Source organism: Boleophthalmus pectinirostris, unplaced genomic scaffold (genome assembly GCF_026225935.1).
Source record: "Boleophthalmus pectinirostris isolate CB_2022bp ecotype Guang Dong unplaced genomic scaffold, ASM2622593v1 HiC_scaffold_9, whole genome shotgun sequence".
In the NCBI taxonomy this organism is placed as follows: domain Eukaryota; kingdom Metazoa; phylum Chordata; class Actinopteri; order Gobiiformes; family Gobiidae; genus Boleophthalmus; species Boleophthalmus pectinirostris.
In genome coordinates, this window is record NW_026571541.1 from 26,828,177 (window position 1) to 26,846,718 (window position 18,542).

An 18,542-nucleotide genomic window follows, 5' to 3' on the forward strand; every position below is an offset into this window, starting at 1 on the left:
AAACACTCCCATCTGGTGCTTGACTCTTGGAACTGCAGCAGCCTGAATTAATGCAGAAAATCCATCCCAAAACATCTTCATCAAAGTGGACTGCTAAAAGTGAAGCCATTTCTTATAGTCTACTTAATTTGGGCTACTTAACAATATTACCCACTGGAGAAACATTACTTTACCACTATTCCTAAAGCTAGTACCCTACTATAACCTGCATGAAACAGCTAAAAGTGAATGATGTTTGTGCTTTCATTTAGAAAACATCTTGGCGTGTTATAAACTCTTGTCCATTGCGCACCTGTTGCGCCCTGTGCCCTGTTGAGCCACACGATGGCGCACGCTGCAGTCGTGTCGGTCTGGGCAGAAGAGGCTCCGAGGCTCTATGTTTGGGGAACTTGAAGCTGTGCATGAATATGTGTTGATGTGCTGGATGTGGGAGACCGTGTGACAGGCTGCTGTTACTGCCACACCGCCTGCCCATGCGCCCCGAGCACAGGTAAGCTTTCAGACTTGGAACTGAGGTTGTGTCTAGTCTATTTTCTGTAGCACTGGAAACGCGTTGCAAGGGAACAAATACCAACCACATTCCTTAGATGTCGCGAAAGTAGAGTGGATTAGGTGACATAACTGGCAAGATCCCAAAACTCCTAATTAACTAAAAAAGTGAAAAAATGAAGCAAACGAATGCACGAGGGTAAAGGATAGCGTGGTGTGTGCATTTTTTATTATGACAATAGCTATCAGCCTGTAACAATTGATTAACAACTCGTATAACACGGCAGATAAACGAGGATCATAAGAATATGCAGAGAGAGAACACGGTTAAAGTAATGGGTGTTTAGTAAGAAGGTCCCAGACGCTGTGCTCCACCTGCTGTAGCTGCAGGCGGTGTGTTTGTCCTGCTGTTTCCCCTGCTCCGCGTGCTCTGTGCCCATGTTTCAGTGTAAATACCGCGGAATGTGCGAGAGCAGAGCCGCGCGTTCCCTTTCATACAGCTCACATTTGATCTGGGCATTCTCCTCTGCGTTTATCAGACAGAGAGGACTCCTCAAGGTCATCTGCTGTAAGACAGATGGCGATGTCCCGGGAAAGGGCAGGCTCCGTGTTAAGTTTATGCGCATTAATCATTTTGTTAGACTGTAGGTCAGGTGAGCTTCCTCAAGGACTGGCTACAAAACGATACTGTGAGACTGTTGTAACTGCTCTATTGCATCTACAGGTAGCCCGTAACTTCAACATCATTTACTTATTATTTGTTTGACAGTTTGGCTGATTTAGTCTACATGAGTGAAGAAGTGCAACTCCAAGTTTTAATGCTGGTCTTTATTTTAATAAAACACCAACAGAGATGTCCATAAGCTTGTAAATTAGATATAAACCTTTCAATTCATTTGCATTAAAGCTGATGTCCCCATCTCTGCGACTCTGAAGTTTGAGCTGTAGACGTGAAACTAATGAATAATGAATGGATTATGGAAGGATGACTTGGTTGAGTGCAATTGTAATAGACGTTTTCTCAATCCTCTGAGCACTTGTAGTCTGACAGTGTCTTAGCAAAAAGAGGCCACCTCCGCAGGCAGCATGCTATTTCTGATTATCTGATAAATAAAAATTACATCTACAGTCTGAAAATGGGACAAGGCATTGCAGTAATTTTATTTATTTATTATCTATTTTCAATACCTTTGTACTAGACTGGGGCTGATTTTCAATGTAGAAGTTCTCTGTCCTCTGAAAGATGAAAAAATGAAAAAATCCAGTTGAAGTAAAGCTCCACTGTGTTGTCTTTTGTCTGGCCTGATCCTTTTGGCTGCTGTCAGAGCTGTTCTTCTTGGCTCTTTGCAAAGAGACGTCTGTAAGTGTCACAGCAGCAGCAGTCTCACAGCCCCAGAGTCTCAGAGGAGCAGTGTCTATGTTTCTCCTTTATTTCCTCTTCTGTCTTCATTGGCATTCTTCATCAACATGCAGTTTGTTCTTTCTCTTTTGCAAAATTGCATTTATTGTGTTTACTTATCATAGGCAAAACAAGTTTGATTTTAAATTTTGAATTGATTGATTTTGATTGATTGATTTTTAGTTTTTTTACTCAAGAAAGTAAATCATATGACATGGAAATGACAGAATTACATCAGTTCAGTGCACTATTGCAGCCAATAGCTGTCATTGTGATTAAGTCCATGTTGTCCTTTCATGTCACAGCAAGGGCCAGAAGGACTGGACTGGACTAAAATCTGCTAAAATAGTGTATAGTGAAGCTGAAGTTGAGTGTCTTGGCTCGTCTTGTTGTAAATATGTCTCGCCCCGCCCCCTAGTATCAACATTTGAAAAGCAAATTCAAACGTGAGACTTCTTGAGGTCTCATAGCCCAGCCCCCTCCTCTTCACTTCCCCCAAATTCCACATCGTCATTATGTGCATTCATTAAAAGCTGGTGTGTGTAAGTTTGACACAAAAAGAGAGAAATACACACACTCAGACCTTGCGGCTGAGATGTCCAGAGAAAAAAAGAGCAGAGTGTTTTTGGGAGCTGCTCTCAACTTCATCCTCAGTCTGTGCCATGCGTCAGAGCAGGTGCATGTTTCACAGACAGGGCTGAGTGAGCAGAGAAAGAGCAGAGAGCAGGAGGACAGGGGGAGCAGGGGACAGGGGGAGCAGAGGACAGGGGAGGGGGCTATGTCTTATAGGTCCTACAAAAGAGCCAGTGTTTCCTCCAGGGCTCTGTCAGACTGAAGGGCGGAGCAAAGAAACCTTCAGCCACATCGTCCTTGTGTAGTCTCCCCTCACCCACTGCCACCGTCACTTATAAATAACACCAAATCCTTCATGTTAAACATGAGAGTTCAGTGTGTAGTGGACATTTTCCTGATGTGTGTGCATCTTTAAAAGCCACATTCCTGAGCTCAGTGAGGCATAGCCTGTGATTAATAGTAACCAGCGGATGGTTAAAGACTCAAATTCCTCAGGATCATTGTGACTTAAACACACGGTTCTACACTGAGCACTGAAGTGCACTTGTACATAAAGTCACAGTTATTTTATTATTGTGATTGTTCCACAGTCTGTGTGAATTACACATTCTTAACAGCAGCACTTTTGTTGATGTTGCATTGTTGATGTTTTATTATAATGGAATGTCATGCCTCACTCTGTTTATCTGCTTATCTCATTTTCCCTGAAGCATGTGTCAGTGATTTGCAGATGAAGTGTGTGAAACTGACAGAAACATTGTCAAACTTTTCTTTTTAATTACATTTGAAAATCAAAATATATATATGTATTTCACCTAACCCATGTACTGAAAATGTGTCAGTATAATAAAAATAATGTTGCTGCCGCTAATACCTGAGCGTGTAACAAAATGCTGCAGCTGCCTGCGAAGGAATTTGCATTCTTCTGGCACAGTTAGTACCGTATTTATATTAATACTAAAAACAGTGGCTTCAAGATGTGGTGAACCGTGGTGAATATGAATTTAAACCACACAGCACTTTGTGAGGAAGGATGTTACCATAACATTACATCAGAATGATGAAACAGCAAATGTGCAGGATTACTCATTTATGGGACATGAATTTAAGCATAAGCTTTTGTCCACTGGAAGTGTGTAGTAAATTGAAGCTGTGTGTGGCCTTTCCTTTCACTCTGTTTTTATGGTTGTTTCATTGTCTCAGCCTCATAAGTAAAAGGATTCCTACTCGGTGTCCTGGTAATGGTCTGAGCCTGACACAGAAGATAACAGGTTATACTACTACACTGCTGTTTGAGATGATGGCTGATGGTAGAGATAATGGCTTGGGGAGAAACCAAAGTGATGTAAGGGAACACAGGCACAGGTCAGCCTTATTATTATTATTATTTTGATTTGAAGAGATTTTCTGTTCTTCTTTTGGTGTCTACTCACAATCCTCCGTCTGACTTCAGTGGTTCTGAAAGTGTTAATGTTTTAATGTTTAAATAAGGTTCACAGGAAAAGCGATAATGGCAGGTGAATGGTTAACATCTGAATTTGCACAACACTATCTCCATTCATAATACATTAAGGATACTATGCTCTAGTTAAAGCACAGGATTTATTCACAAAATGGAATGTTAGTTTTTATTTCAACTTTTTTCATTATGAACATTTTAAAATCTGACTGCGCCCTCCCTCTTCTTTCTGTGCTTTTGGTACATTCAGCACTGTTAATCCAAATCACTGACATTATCAAATATGAACCTGTTTCTGCTTTGCTCAGTTTATGTTTATGTTTGCAGTAAGCAGTTCATTCATTTCAAAATGTTCTACTTTCCCTTTGTAGTGGAGTGAACCCAAGAACATGTCCTGTCATTTTGGGTTTCTGATACAGTCCTATGACAGAAAATACTGTGAGAAGAACCCACGTCATCCTGGACTACTCTAAGATGTAAGTAAACAAACAGAACAGAAACGATTGGTCATTAATAGGCCCTATTCCCAGAGCCTGGCTAGATCCGGTTCTCTCAAAAACTGCTACTGCTGGTTACACATAGATTATCACAGACAGCGTGTTAGGACCTTTACAACAATGTAAATTTTCACCAGAGGAAGCTTCCGTGTGTATGAAAGTAGTAAGACTAAAAAAAGAAAAGAATAAGAATTTAATTTCTCCTTTGCTATGGATCCTACCTGAACGATGACAAATGCTAACCTCATCTAAATCTCAAAATAGAACACAAAATAACTTTATGGAAATACATCTAATAAGAAGTCAGTTGCTTTTCTGTGCATTATCATTCAGATCGTAGCACAATTTTAACATCACTATTTCATTTTAATTTCCATTAACATTTGCTTCGAAACACACATGAGGTCTCTGGCCACCGTGGAGGACAGGCGGGGAGGAGGGACAGACAGGAGACGGGCAGAAGATGAGTGCAGGGAGTGTCGGGGGAGTGTAAGTGTGTGGAGGAGGTTAGACAGGTAAGGAGGTGCAAGATTGTGAGGGGCTTTGTATGTAAGAAGAGGGATTTTATAGTCATTGCAGTATTTGTCAAGGAGCCAGTGTAGATGACAGAGGATGGGGTTGATGTAGTTAGAAATGGGGGTTCTGGTGAGCATGCGGGCGGTAGAGTTTTGGACCAGCTGTAGCTTTATGGAGAGTGTACCTAGATAGTGTTTTTTACATTTGGCTCTGTGTTTTTCCTCTAGAGCTTTAGAAACTTGACCATAATGTGCTTTTTTGTCCACACTAGGCCTCTGCAGCCACAGTGAGGGGGACGGACGGCTGACGATGCACCAGTTGTTTAGCCTGGTGCTGGGCCAGAGGGACCTGTCCAGAGCAGGGGACCTCTTCTCTTTGGAGGACGGAGACATCGAGGATTGTCTGTCTCAAGCTCTGGACCAGATCAAAGCCATCTCCTGCTCTGCTGTCAGTTTCTATCTCACATTTAACACTTGTTTTAGTACTGTTAAAATTCCTCTGTGATAACAACCACCGAGTCGGTATGGGACGACATAGAAAGTTGGTGTCATGATTATCATGGCCAGAATAATTGTGATCAAAGATTATATCACAATAATGATTAAAGATGCTTTGACAGTTTAAAAATGTTATAGATAAGAAATAGTTATAAGTATCACTTTAATATTATAAATAGGTTAAATATTTGAACAACTTGTTATAGTATTGGCTCTATTCACGCTTACGTCACAAACCAGCAAGACGTTTGGAAACATGCGATGACAACCTCCAGAGAGCTCTGTTCACGGTAGTACGTCTGACAAAATCTAGGAAAAATGAGAAAATGGACCCAGTTTTCTTTATCTTAATGTCATTGTAGTGTATGGCTGAGTATCATTAAGGAGTTGCTGATACGATACATACCTCGATACACAGGTCACAGTATGATACATATCTCAATACAGTGCACTTTCGATTTGATATGATATATTTCAAATGGATTCGATACGGTTCAATAAAAAATAAAGGTAAATCCTGGCTGTGATACTAAAAGGCTTTGTTAAATCACTTCTTGTGCAAAGTTCATATGAAACACAAACATTTTAATCCTCAAAACAATAAAAATGTCAAATGTGTCACATAAACGAGTTTCCTTTCACTCCAAAAGCAACAAAACTGTAGCACTGTAACAAAATAATTTAGGAAAACACACCTAAAAATACTCTTGGTGAAAATATCGATATCGATACTGTATCATCACATTAAACGATACGATATATCGATATTCCGATATTTTTGCTCACCCCTACTGTATTGTTTAGTTATTTTCGGCTAATCAACAATTATAAATACACCTCAGTTTTCATAATTTCCTCACTGACACACAACTCTGACCGCACTGGGTACATGTGATTAGAAGAGATGAGGGCGCTAAATTCAAGATTATTCTGAACAGCATATACGTATGCAGTCTTCATTTGACTGCTCATGACATTTACTTCAGTGGGTTTTATCACAGTCGGTTGGTGAGCCCAGTGTCGGTAACTACACCTGAAGTTGTCAATGCATGTACAAACGTCTTCCTGGTTTGTTACGTAAGCGTGAATAGAGTCTATAGTACTTCCACACTATGGCATTAACCTTATCCTATACTGATAATGCTCAAAGATACTTTGGAGAACTTGCATTCTTATTTTGAGCAGCCAGCCTCTCCAAAGATCTGGCCTCTGACTGTAACTTGGCCAGATGGTCTCATCTGCTTGTCACCATGCAGTTATATCTTTTGTGCCATATTGTCGAATCAGAAAAGTTACATATTGCACCTTTAAAAACACCCCAAAATGCTATTTAAATTTTTTATCAGAATAATTTACAGTCAATAAAAAAAAAATCAATTTATTTTTTTTTTTTTTACTTTATTTATCAACATTTTCAGTTTAGAACAAACACTTAAAAAAAAAAAAAAAAAAAAAGGTGGCAAGCTTACTGTTTGTGCCAGATAATCATTAAAATACACTGTAAACATAAATTACAGTATAATAAATAAAAAAAATATAAATTAAATAAACACAATTAAATCAATTTAAATTCACATTCTATATGATTTACATAACAGAAATATGTTTAAATACAATAGCCAAATAATAACAAAAATAATAATGAAATAAAATATAACATTAAGGCTAAAATAGATACAAAATTAAAAAGAAATCAATTTCAAACTCAATATCGATACAAAAGAATAGACTTGATACTCAATACCGATTCCAGTACCATAACAATGATAATTAAAACACTTTTTAAACAGTAGAACAACATTAACTCATTGTACTTTCTTTTTTTTACCAGTATTATATCTGTGTAATCCCTGAGTCATCCAGGTAGTCATAGTGGTCCATGAGTGTATACTAGTCTATGTTCTGCTACAACTCGATATCATTCTGTAGTTAATCAGCAAAGGTTAATTTCTATGTTGTGAATGTGACTTTTTTTGTTTTAGTTTCCATTAGTGTCTTATTTTTGACACGTTTGACAACCCTAATTTGTAGACATGAAACAAGTCTGAAGCCCTTCCCAAACATTCTATCCCCCAAACTGCATGAGCCTTTTTCAGATTTTGTTCACCTTTTCTCACAGGATTATTTGACCAGCGACAATGACCAGGCCGTGGTAGAGATCTGCATCACCCGCATCACCACGGCGATAAGGGAGACGGGCTCCATAGAGAGACACAGCACTGCTCTGGTGGCCCTGTGGGAGTCCTGCCTGGAACATAAGCTCACTCCACAAGGGGAAGGCACAGAGGACACGCCCCACGCCAAGATCGCCTCGGACATCACCAGCTGTATCCTGCAGGTATGACAAGAGCATACCGTATTATCCGGGCTATTGGGCCAAGCTCTTAAGCCTCTAACCCTATCAAAAAACACGCCCTGCAATCCAGAGCGCCCTATACACGAATCCACTCAGGTGTCCCAGCACGACTTCAGTAAACTACAAAGCCGCACCACTCAAGCCGCACTCAAACACGCATGGAGCAGACAGCGACCGCATAGTGAAACACACCCGCAGCCACACTCATCACTCCACGCCGACAAGGAATGGAATGGAGGAACAAACCGAAAAAGCGAGTTCAATGTACCACTCTAAGCCACAACTCAACAACTGAGTCATTGTGAACACGCCAACTATCCAGCGGTCCCAGACAGCACCCTCCCTACACGCCACAACTGAACAAAGCCCAGAGTCACCGTGAATGCGCCAAACAAAGTCCAACTGACCCATCTAACTGTGTTTCGTTTAAAGTCCGGTATAGACTGTATAGATTGTATAGACCATTTAATTACAGTGCGTCTAATAATCCAGAGCTCCTAATAGCCCAGAAAATATGGTACTTAATGCCGTAAATACTGTCAAATACCATGGAGATGTTAGTGCTTTGTCTAGAATGTTTCACAGTATGGTATTAAACCTTTCTATCTTCACAGAGACCAAACCAGTCTAAAGTTACAGGTCAGATCTATGGAAAAGCAACCCCACTCACAGTGAGAATGCCTATATTCTAAGTATTTTTGAGCTATAAAACCATTTGTAATTTAATCAAGGTAAGAGAGAGCTGTTTAATGTCATACTGTGGAACATTCCAGGCAGAGCAATGACATACTGTATCTATAGACAAAAGCAGGTGACTGACCCTGAACCAAAAAGTTACATAGTGCAACTTTAAAGTACGTAGGCATAGTTTTGACGATTCTCTCATTTTGACTTTATTTGATGGAATAATACTTGTTGTTAATATAAGTTTTACACTAATCAAGAAGCAGTTTGTGAGGAAAAGTTGAAAAATCTGTTGAAAATTACAGGAAGTAGAGAGTTCAGAGAATATTTTAAGGAGTTATATATTGATAACATCACGCAGCACAATTTACACGCAAGAAACTCATTTTTATGACACTTTAAACCCGGTTTCAACAAACTAAAGGTGTTTTCTTTTATTTTTTTTTTGTCAAATCATAACTTCTGTGTACATTAGAGGAGTTTTGGCTCAGTGTACATTATGGTTGCTAGGTAACAGTTAAGGAATTCCCTAGTGTGATTCATGATTTCTAACCAGGAACAAAAATTCTGAAAAAATGGCAAAATGAAAAAAAGAGTTTAAAGATTCTTATATTTTTTAATTTTTAAATCTAATGACTGTTTTAGTGTACTGAGTAATCTAACTTGTCATATGCACTTTAAAGAAGCAGGACTAAACATACAACATCAACAACATGCAAATTGAGATTTTACATAACCCAGCCAGAGGTCTTTCAGATGTAAATGTGGATCTCCTCATTTTCCCATAAGAGTTTCACTGCTTAAAAGGTTTAAGGCAAAAGCATGTTTTCTGCATTTTACTCAGAACTATGAATGTACTTAATACCTCTAGTAGAGCTGATCCTCGTGGAAAAGCATGTGCACACACAACTGGTAATTTTCAGTTTTTCTAGAAAGTAAGGATGTCATATTCTCAGATGTAGGGCAAGAGCCAGATTTCCCTATTGATTGCATCCTATTTTACCATGACATATCCAAATGGTAAGTTCACAAACACTGAACCTGATATTTTCCCTTATTAAACCCAGGTACTCACTGTTTTACAACATAATTTTGCATTTTATCTATTTTAATTTTAATTTTAGCTGCTTCCCATCTGTATTAATTCATATTGGCCACCTATAGAATACAGTGATGTCCCCTTAAACCCAGCAATAGGACTCAGAGACACTGAAGTTACAAGTGACTTTTTGTCTTGAATGTGCAAATGTGTGTTTTTGATGTTATCCTTAAATTTTAATCATCTACGCATTATGAAAGGCATTTTGTGTCTTGGACTCTACTTTTTGCCCAATCAGGGACACTGCTGGATGAGAACCAAACACAAACAATGGCATGATTATAAACCAGACTGTTTTTATCTGTGATGGTTCGACATAAGAGTGAGAGAAGGAGCTTTCAACCACTCTGTACTGCCATCAAGTGTCAGAATATTGGTACAGCATCATAGGAATGTAACTGCTTTCTTGTAATTAACATGGAGGCTGGATTTTAATAATGTACTATCTTTCAGTAAGTTTCATCCAATATAAGTTTTGTGGACATCATAATAAAGTAGAGCGCTTTATGTTATAAAAATATACATATATATATATATCCGTTTGTCCTTTTGGGGGTGCTAAAGTCCAACACTTATTTTTTTTTACTTCTGTCTGCTTGTTGGGCCTGTAGATGAGAGCTGTGTATTTCACTGACTTTAAACATATTTAAACATATAGAGGACATATGAAGTGCCCTGCCATCTATCTCCTATAATACATGTGTGTGCCAACAGAACTACAGCTGCCCCTCAGTGATGGCTTTAGCTGTCCCAGTCGCAGTGCGCTTCCTGCAGAGAGGGAACAAGGAGCTGAGCCGGAACATGTCCAGTTACCTCTCTCTAGCGGCCATCGCCAAAGCTGAGCTACTGTCTGACCATGCAGAGGTCATCACCCTCAGTGTGCTGGGAGGTAAGTCTCAATAACAATATGAGAGAATATTTGAGAAAGATACATTTACTGCACTTTAGTATTTATATTTTTGTCTCGTGTAAGGACTTTGGCTTAGTTACAGTTATATATATTAAAACATGAACATAAACAGTGCATCTTGCACTAATGCAGTTCTGTTAAGGTTTTGCAATCTAGTATACCCTCAAGAAATTAATTTGATATAAATACAATATTACACAACTATATATATGACTTTTTTGCACTATACTGTACACTTTCATTTGGCTATTTCCATAAATTGTACCAATCACAATGACACTGAACAATTGCAGGAGTGGTAGTTTTAGTCTCTTTATTAAAAATGTGTGACTGTAATCGAAGTGCTTTACAAAAAATACAGATTTTATTTTATAAAAGAAACATAATGGCAGCTCTTTTATTTATGTACAACATACATTCACTTTTGACATTAAACAACAGCTTAACATATTTACAAATATACTACAGGAACATTGTAAACATTGACCTCAGTTTTATTCATTCTCTGACAGTTAAACCAAAACCACAAACATTTGACCTTGACTTAAAAAAAGAAAAACAGATGTAATGATATGAATGCAGAGGGGCCATCTTTATAGTTATTATAGTTTGGTCTCACTGGTCAGCCTTGGTTAAATGGAGGCATATTCTATACAGCAGTGATCTATCACAAAGTTATTTACAATAATACCATTGATTTTACAATACAAACGTACTTCACTGTCACCATATACGTGTTTAATACCGACTGAAGAAAATCTTCAAAACAATACAAATAAGACTACCCCTAAAATTAGGAATATAACACAAGGTAAAAGACTATTAATGCTTTGCCTCATCAGGCTTCACAATATTTAGAGAAATCATGGTTGTCTCTCATTTTTCTGCTCCTTTAAATTCCTTTAGTAAAATAACATCTTTTTGTGACAATGAAATAAATCTTTGGTAAACTCTTCAAACTAACTAAACCTTTCTCTTCTTAACCAACATCATTGAGTATTGAATTTGTTTGGGGCTTAGTCCCATTAGTGGTTTTATTATAAGCAGTCTCTCACAGTTTTAGTTTCCTCTGAACAGCACATGCCATTTACAGAAGCTTTGCAGCATATTGTTCATTATAAAAGGTTGCATATACCTCTCTCAATGTAGTTTATAGTGATATATTCTCGTCACTCTTAACGTGGCAGCTTATCGTGATGTTGCAGGAGTCACATTGACAGTAAGTGTTGTGTTTGCACATGAGTCTGTTAGTGGATGAACTGAGCGCCACCATGCGGCACCATCTCAGTAAGACCCCATGCTACCACATTGCCCCTGTGGCCACAGCTTTGGCTCTCGATCTGACCAAGCTGAGTAATCTCTCCTTCTGACAGCACCCTGTCCCATATGTTCACTCCCGTCATCCTCCCTGCAAAAGCAAGCTTACGGTCAAAGCCTTCCTCAAACCCAGGCACCCCACCACAGCAGCCATTTTTCTCCTGTCCCAACTGCAGGGAGCCTCCTTGAGGTATGACATGTCCTTCAGCCACACCGGATATAAGTACCGCCCTTTGACCATTCACCCACAGGCTGGCCTTGCCCTGGTCAGAGGACCAAGTCCCACACAAGTGGATCCACTGGGAGACTTCTCCTGGCTTCAGAACTCCACTGGCCTCCACCAGATGAGCCTCTCCCCCCACAGTGAGCTGGGCCGCATCATGGCTGAGCAGCAGCTCAATCTCATATGGGTTTTGGCGACTTCCGTATGATAACAGCACTGTTTTGTTGGAGACACCATTTGGCTTCACCCAGAGACAGGCAGTGAAGGAGGAGAGCGATAGTGGAACCTCTGGTACAACCGAAGTGTAGATACGCCGTGAGCGCATGGGAAACAGAAGTGCCATATCACAACCTACAAAACACATAAACTTATTATAATACAATGAATAGTAAAATGATTTGTATTGAAGTAATGGAAATGCAAGTGAAACAACAGTTAAGAGATAAGTCCTCAACACTTGACTTTGTCACTACTTAAACCATTGTCTCTGGTTAGAATACTAGTATGTTGCTACTTGACCATGATGAGACACCTGGACAAAGAGTTTGTGAGCATTCACTCAACACTGGGTATCATTTGTTATCACACATGTGACCTTCTTATGTCAATGAGACAGAGACAAATGAATTTAAGCAGAGGATTTGTGGAGGCCTTAGTGTGGAGGCGGCAGGTAAAGACAGACAGATCGTTGAAAAGAAACAAAGGTGAAAAGATGCATATCTTGCCTCCAGGTAAGTATCTCTGCTTCAGTGATGACAGCACCTCTTCCAGTTCTGTCCTTGATTGCTGTAAAGCTCCAAGTGCTGCTCCAAGCATTCCCTCTTGGGAAGCAACTTCCTGCTCCTGGTGCTGGTTTGAATGCTGGAATCCGGTCTTTGAATGCAACCCACCGAAACAGTTGCTCTCCAGTTTCACCAGGCGAGATGCTTGAGACTGAGCAGCAGAGAGGAGCTGCTGTAGGACTGGCTCCAGCTGGAGGCCTCCAGATTTCACATTAGTATTTTCACATGGTTTGAGTTGATCCAGCATGTCTTTGAAATGGCTTTCCAGCTGAAGAGACACTTTTCTACCTGCTGTCTCCACTGCTACACCACACGAACCACCATACTGTGCTACAAACCTATTCATTGGAACAAAGAACAATTTTGAAGCAACTTCCACTATCTTAAATCTTCAAACACAATTTTGTTGTCAACTGACCTGAGCATCTCCTGCCGTAGAGAGTCTATTTCCACCTTGATGATGTCATCAGAGTATTGGAGCAGCATGTTCTCCCTCATCTGACTGTTCTCCAGCATTGAAAACATCTTGTCCCATTTGCTCAGGTCTGGTGCGCTGCAGGGTGCTGTGTCTGCTGCGTCTGCTGTGTCTGTTGGGGCTGTAGACACATAAAGTTAAATCAGTGTCTATCCTGAGCATGAACCAGAGAAAACACTGTAAAAGAGAATGAATGTGACATAGTGGTGTTTCAGAGGCATGAGGAGAAGGGGTTGGTGTGAACAGTGATGTGCTGAATAGGAAAAAGGAAGAGGAAGCTCTCTGAGTGTGTTTGTGTTTAGGAGGAGGGGATTTGCCTGTTTGACTAAAACATCATGAAGAAGTTCTAAGACAATGTGGGAGGTAGAACAACCAGCGAGAGAATATCTCCTGTCACACACTGTTCTTATTACAATCTGAGCCTCTTAAACTCTTTTTATCAAACATATTCTGAAGAGGAAGAGGCCCGCTGAGTTTGTTTTGGCTGCCTGTCTATGAGGTTTAAATTAATTAAGGATTGGTTTCATGCATCCTGTGTGCTGAATTTAAAAAAACTTTTATAAACATATTTAATTACAGCATTTGAACATTTGAGCTTGTAACAAATTACACAATTGACATAACCTCCTAAAGATAACACACTCTTTTGAAACATGAAAATTATTTATAACGTTCTAAAATAACATGCTTCCTTTTATCTCATCTGCCAGTGCCGCTTGTCCCCTGACCCCACACCACACCGCTCTTATACCACTACATCTGCAGCACTTGTAAGATGCTCTATACTTCTCATGTCCAGGGTTTGTTTACAGATGGTCGCAATTGTTTTACTTCTATAGTTTTGACAAACTATGCTGTATACCAGAATAAATCATAAATCAATAACACATAATTTGTATTATTTTTAAAATAGAGTTAGACTCAGTCTCACTGTAGTTACACAGCTGATAGACAGAATCACCTGTGTCACAGATTAATACCTCATGACTATGTTTATTCTTTCTATAATATTAGAACATGCACTTAAATTGTAAGTAAGAGTAATCATAATAGTACTTACATGCTGTTGCCTCTGCTACTGGGATTTCATTGTAGAAAGGCTCCCCAAAGTTGACGTCTATGTCATCTTCATAATTGGTCGCTCTGGCCAGTGCTATACACAGGCAGAGTGACAGCACGTGCAGTGAGCGGGCCAGGCTGCAGTGGGACATGGTGCTTCTCTTGCGTGTGTGAGGTGAACAGTGTGAGTGGCGTTCTTCACTCTCTTTTCAACTGCTCGCCCCCTAACCCTGCGCTCGGCCCTCCTCTTAATCACTCCCCTCCCTCTTCCTCTCTCTTTCCTCCCCCTCATTAAATGCTGAGCAATCGTTGGCGGGATGCCCAGCTGTGTAGCATAGAGCAACAGCACAGAGGGGATTCTGGAGCTCTGTTTACTGTTCACGCATGAACTGCACGTGATCAACACCTACATGAGCCTCAAGGAAAGATCTTTATCTGAAGCAGTACTGTACAGCACCAGTCAAACACATGTAGAGTTTTATCTAATTATCAATTATACTTATTTCATTCATTGAAATAAGTATAATTGACTAAACTGTACTGTCTGAGTTGGACTGGTTTTTGGTCAGTTGTGATTTGGTTAGTGTTGTCACATTACTAACATTTAAAAATCGATTTTAATACTAAGGAATAGGCTTGATACTCAATACCGATTCTGATATCATGATGATAACAAAAAAAAAAACCCCACTTTATTTAGACAGTCGAATGCAGTTTTAAACACTAAATCATGGTTCTTTTATATTACCCATTGGCCTTATATCTTTGTAATCCCCCCCAGTTGTCCAGGTAGGTTCCATAGTGGTCCGTGGGCAAATATTACTAGAAGTCTATGTTCTAAATTCTATATTCAGGAAAGGTTCATTTCTATTCAATGAATGTGACTTTTTTAGTATGGATACTTGCTCAAATTAGTATTTAGTTTCAATACTAGTTTTAGTATCGATTAGTATCTGATTTTGATACTTTTGACATACCTAGATTTCATTGAGAATTTTTAAAGTTTTCACTATAACACTATAATGTAATTTCCCATCCAGTTTCACTTGAACAGTTCTCAGCAGCATCATATAAGAACTTAAGTCATCTTTATCTGAAAGTTACAGGAAATTGAGAAAGTATCTTTGAATTTCTCTCCTTGTGCAAACATTTGGCCCGCACAGGCAGAAGTATACAAGGCTTGAGCTGTGAGTGAGCCAGTGAGTAATGCGTCGTTGGAGGTAGCTGATGTCGTAATCCAAGTCCTCAGCAGCTCCTGCATATCACACATGTGCGGGGGAGGGGCGCTGAACTTTTTATTTTACTTTAGCCCCATACAGAGATGTGTGAGGCTCTATCTATGGGTTAGGGTTTGTGTGTGGTTTGAATGCACGTCCTTAATGTACTCTTAATTCACATTGTTCATATTTACCTTTGCTGTTCCTGAGTCTTATATAGACTTAATAGCAGGACTCAAACCACCAACTGATGGTTCAGAGGTCAAATACTCAACCAGCTGAGCTGAACAAACACAAACCAAATTTAGCTGGAAAAGGCAATGAGCACATTGCACCTCTTGTTATCCTGTTATAAGTTTTAGATAATGGAAAATATTAGACTAGATTAGACTAGCTATTCTGTCTCTTACCCAAAGTTTCCTTGGAATATGAGACAACCATTGTCTCAAATTAATATTGAATTTTTAAAAGTTACAGCAGGAGAATCCCCCCTCCAAAAATGTCACAATAATGTATTGTATTTGTCCAGGTGGTAACCACACATTCTTTTGAAATTATTGTTAGTAATACTGACACAGGAATGTCATTCATGTAAGCGTGTCCTTCTTTCAAAGATAAGAACGAGCAGTTATGAATAATTAGTTTAATCTGCACGTGTGGTAAGGAAACATCCAGATGAATGACGTAGCAGTTATTTAGGTGAAAGGGGAGGATGGCTGGAGCTTTGCAGGACTTGGCTTGTGTCTGTGTACAGCATGGTCCCACTCAAATACATCTGGCCTGTTCTTATGCCGTTATAGCTGACACTTTATGATATAGAAATAAAATATCCTCATATGTTTCTGTTATCAGTATTATTGTCAAACTGCACAATGTCCATCTGGAATATTTAGCACATTCTTTTTATAGAGCAGCGGGGGGTTCCTCATGACACAAAAATGCACAGAATCCAGAAGAGGTGTGCCTTCTGGGTTAGCCCAGTGTTTAGATTTGACAGTCTCTGTGCCTCTGCCAATCTTGAGTTTAGCTACGCTGCCTGATGAACGACTTGTGGGACAAATGTACATTAAACCAAAGTTGGAACTTGCCATGGAAACCATGTTTTAGTTGTTAAACATCCCCTGTAAAATTTTGCTTTTGCTGAGCTCTGCATCTTTACAAGGACACGTCTTGCATAATATTTCATGTCCACATTTTATAGCAGCCCAAAGCTTTGAACACATGCCTGAGAAGTATTGAATTTCACTCAGTACATACAGTGCTAGTTTTTGTTGGCTGTTCATTTTCGTGGTTGTTATTGTTGCCTTCTGTAAATAACATCATAATTATCAGAAACAAGACAAGTCACGCAACAGAGAACGAATATTACATTCTGTAGAGGCTCACGATCACCTGGCTGTGAACGGAAAGGTTAGCTCTATAAATTTCCCCTCAGCTCTTGTTCAGAACTTCTGTCCTCCAGCCTTTAACATTCCATAACAAATCTTTAAAACTTAGGGGCACATGTACTTGTTATTACCAGCTCCTCTTCTTCACCTCTTTACCACTTCAGTCTGACTTTAGAAGATTTCTACCTTAAATCAGGACGGCATGGTACAGCATAACACAATAATGAATTTTGAAAACTTAAGTTAAAGTAAAAGTAACCATCAGTGAAATGTATTGTCTGGAAAAAGGAGCAGATAACATAAGATCACTCTTCTTTCTGCTCCTTTTCATTCATGTCTTTTATATTTAATGTTATGACACTGTTAATGTCTTTTTATACTTTATGAATGAAATAAATAAACAAATAATAAAATAATAAGTGCACCATCCTGATGATATTCAAAACTACAGCTGTAAGCCAAAGGAGCACATCACTCCCTGATTTACAACTAGAGGAAATTACTACAGTAGACAAAATTATTATAGTATTACCTGCAAAAGTGTATTCTTTTATATAGGCATTACATTTCTTGACAATGTGAGCTGCGTGTAATCCCTCTGAATTAAGATGTTTATTTGTGATTTCTGCTCTGAAGTACTAGGCGGTGTTTCAAATCCTGCTGTTAAACCAGGGAGAAGTCAGAGGCCGTGTGATTGTAGTGAAAGCTATTTATTCTCATGGTGCCTCAAAAGAAACAGCCATGTTATTAAGGTTAGACCACAGTATCATCCCAATGCTAGAAGAAAGGATGAAACTAAACTGTTATTCATGGGCAAGAGCTACACCAAAACAAACAAACACTTCCAGTATTACGTTACATTTCTGTTAAATTGTAAACGTACAACCCCAGACTGTTTGGGTAGTGAAGCGTTCTTGACTATGATCGGAGTTGATTGTTGATTGTCATCTGTTTTTAAGACCCAAGGATTTAGTTTGAAATGTCATGAGCCAAAGTTCTGCGGAGGGAATCCTTCAAAGTTGTGTTTACATGAGTCAGCCGCCTTAGGTATTACAGCAGCTCATGTTGTTGTTTTATAAAGACTTTATTTATCCTTGTGGCCCTGTTGTCATATTACAGCTTGATTGTTCTGGCCTAACCTTTTGTTTTAGTTATATCACTCCAGGGAACACGTGTGTTTTAGATTTTCTTTTGTACTTTGAATGAAAACTTTGCTGAACTAATTATCTCTCCCCTGGCAGGTAACCACATGCTACTGCGAGTCCTGCCTTCGATTTACCCCAGACAACCAGATGTCCTGCACCATCACCTGGGGAACCTGACGGCCATGATGCCAAGGTTGGAACCACCGGAGCAGCAGCATCTGCTCAGGCTCATTCAAATGGTGGCAGAGCAGCACCCACTAGTGAGTCTTGTTTTTGTCTTTAACCCTCTCCAGACAGGCATTGCAGATTTGCAACAGCTAAATTCCAATTACCTACTTACTTCACATCCATATTTTATGAGCTTTTTTTACTCAGGAGCCTTTTCTCCCATCCATGCTGATAAATGTGGGCGATGCAGACTGAGCAAGAATGACTACACACAAACGGCCTGCCAGAA

General features: G+C 39.4%; 2 protein-coding genes across 2 annotated transcripts in view; one reads left to right on the forward strand and one right to left on the reverse strand.

Annotated features, from left to right (window-relative positions):
* The first annotated feature begins 350 nt into the window (after positions 1–350).
* The window catches only part of veph1 (ventricular zone expressed PH domain-containing 1), a 78,922-nt gene continuing 60,730 nt past the window's right edge, over positions 351–18,542 (forward strand). The window contains exons 1-6 of the mRNA XM_020937689.2: positions 351–490; positions 4,292–4,396; positions 5,205–5,380; positions 7,550–7,768; positions 10,284–10,458; positions 18,182–18,345. Of these exons, the coding sequence (XP_020793348.1) occupies positions 5,243–5,380; positions 7,550–7,768; positions 10,284–10,458; positions 18,182–18,345 (696 nt within the window). The 5' untranslated portion in view covers positions 351–490; positions 4,292–4,396; positions 5,205–5,242. The remainder of the gene's footprint in view (positions 491–4,291; positions 4,397–5,204; positions 5,381–7,549; positions 7,769–10,283; positions 10,459–18,181; positions 18,346–18,542) is intronic.
* ptx3a (pentraxin 3, long a) lies at positions 10,776–14,566 on the reverse strand. Its single transcript, XM_020937704.2, has 4 exons — positions 14,337–14,566; positions 13,220–13,397; positions 12,745–13,139; positions 10,776–12,370 (listed from the first exon to the last, which is right to left on the reverse strand). The coding sequence occupies exons 1-4, from the start codon at positions 14,485–14,487 to the stop codon at positions 11,727–11,729; spliced, it is 1,368 nt and encodes a 455-aa protein (XP_020793363.1). The 5' UTR covers positions 14,488–14,566; the 3' UTR covers positions 10,776–11,726.

What these genes read in the sequence shown, in the direction of transcription:
- ptx3a (XM_020937704.2), bottom strand. Translation starts at nt 14,487, where the DNA reads ATGTCCCACTGCAGCCTGGCCCGCTCACTGCACGTGCTGTCACTCTGC. An exon ending in AGTAGCAGAGGCAACAGCAT is followed by an intron (nt 13,398 to 14,336) that starts GTAAGTACTATT and finishes ATGTGTCTACAG; the next exon opens with CCCCAACAGACACAGCAGAC. An exon ending in GCAGAGATACTTACCTGGAG is followed by an intron (nt 12,371 to 12,744) that starts GCAAGATATGCA and finishes TGTGTTTTGTAG; the next exon opens with GTTGTGATATGGCACTTCTG.